The sequence below is a fragment of the Propithecus coquereli genome, unplaced genomic scaffold, assembly GCF_000956105.1.
Source record: "Propithecus coquereli isolate 6110/MARCELLA unplaced genomic scaffold, Pcoq_1.0 Scaffold244, whole genome shotgun sequence".
Lineage (NCBI taxonomy): Eukaryota > Metazoa > Chordata > Mammalia > Primates > Indriidae > Propithecus > Propithecus coquereli.
The window spans coordinates 469,639-471,113 of NW_012147997.1; the positions used below are offsets into that span (position 1 = coordinate 469,639).

The following is a 1,475-nucleotide window of genomic DNA, read 5'->3' on the forward strand; positions in this document are numbered from 1 at the left end:
AACAGCTCAAAATACTGAGAAAATGTTATATTTTATTCATTACAGGGTGTAGTTGGTGAACCTGGTCCAAAGGGTGAACAGGTAAGTCCTGTTATTTGATCAGTATGAAATGCAGTGTTTGGTATGCACCACTTCACAAGCAGGGAGGACTGGTTGCTTTATGGGTGTGATTAAAACCATGGAGCCCAAAAGTTTTTCTCAGTGTGCTTCATGGTGAGTGACACCAAGAATTGAGATTGGTCTGTAGCTTTATCTACTATGTTAGTAAGCTGGAGCTAATGATAGCTCTGCCTCCAGGACTGCACACTGATCTTCCTTTGAAGAAGTGGCCCTGTCTCTCTGGTTAACCAAATTGGTTGACTCGTGTCTGATGGAGCCTTCCATACCCACACCAGAATGTTTTAAGTTTTTCTTGATCAAGGCCTCAGCAAATAAATTGTATATGCGAATTAGACTCAGTCCTTTCCCTGGGTTCCTTATTCTACTGTAAGAGCTCTCTTTCAATGGTAACCTCATTATAAACTTGCTAGATATGTCATTAATCCTTCATTTCAGCTGAAACTCAACCTCACCTTCTGGCTTTTCTCTAGGCTATTTTCTGAGTGGGACTGGCCACTGACAGCTAGATTGGAAAGCCGCTGAGAGCATTTTTGTATTTCTTCACGATCCTGGGAACACTGTGGGCACTTATGGTTCAGTGGTTGAAATTGGTTGAACCAACCATTCAACTAATGGTTGAATGGTTCAAATTGAGCCATGGGATTAAGAATTAAAAAATGTGACCTCTGATTTTAACTTTTAGGGTGCCTCTGGTGAAGAAGGTGAAGCAGGAAGAAGGGGTGAACTTGTAAGATTTTTTTTTTTCTGGTTAATGATGGAGACTTACTGATTTTAACCTGTATTAGAAACACATATATTTTTGTTTTTTCTGACACTGTTATCTTCCCTGGCTTCTTTAAAGGCTGAGAAGTTTCTTCTATAAGCTAACAAAAAACTTCCAAGATTGCAGCCACGATCAAATAAAGCAGAGAGGAAACACCCTGAAAATAACAGACCTGCCTTTAAACTTTTGGAGAACAAAAGTGTTCCCTTATAGATGGTGAATCCTCTTGTGGCTTTATATTTAGACATTCAGGATAATTTTTGTGTAGTTAGGAACTACAGAAAGTCTATGAATAGTGCCTATCATGAAACAAAACTGACGTTAGAAAGCTGTGGCTCAACAATCTGATGATAGTCTCTCTAGTCTAAAACCATCCAAAGAAGTGTCCTCCATCTCTGGAGGATGCCACTGCTCAATCTCCAGGAAGTCAATAAAAATGAGAATAAGGTTATCATTATGGCTAGAACTGCTTGGTTTGCTGACTCATCATTATTCTTTTGATATAAACTAACATGACCTATTGTGGAAACTTATGTTTTGGTCCTTTGGGATCAGGTAATAGATATCTCATAAAATAGTTTTTGAGAACTTT

General features: G+C 38.7%; 1 protein-coding gene across 1 annotated transcript in view; it reads left to right on the top strand.

Moving 5' to 3' along the window:
- COL9A1 (collagen, type IX, alpha 1) overlaps positions 1 to 1,475 on the top strand; it is a 126,069-nt gene that overhangs the window by 102,108 nt on the left and 22,486 nt on the right. The window contains exons 28-29 of the mRNA XM_012646511.1: positions 46 to 81; positions 803 to 847. Coding sequence (XP_012501965.1) covers positions 46 to 81; positions 803 to 847 — 81 coding nt within the window. The remainder of the gene's footprint in view (positions 1 to 45; positions 82 to 802; positions 848 to 1,475) is intronic.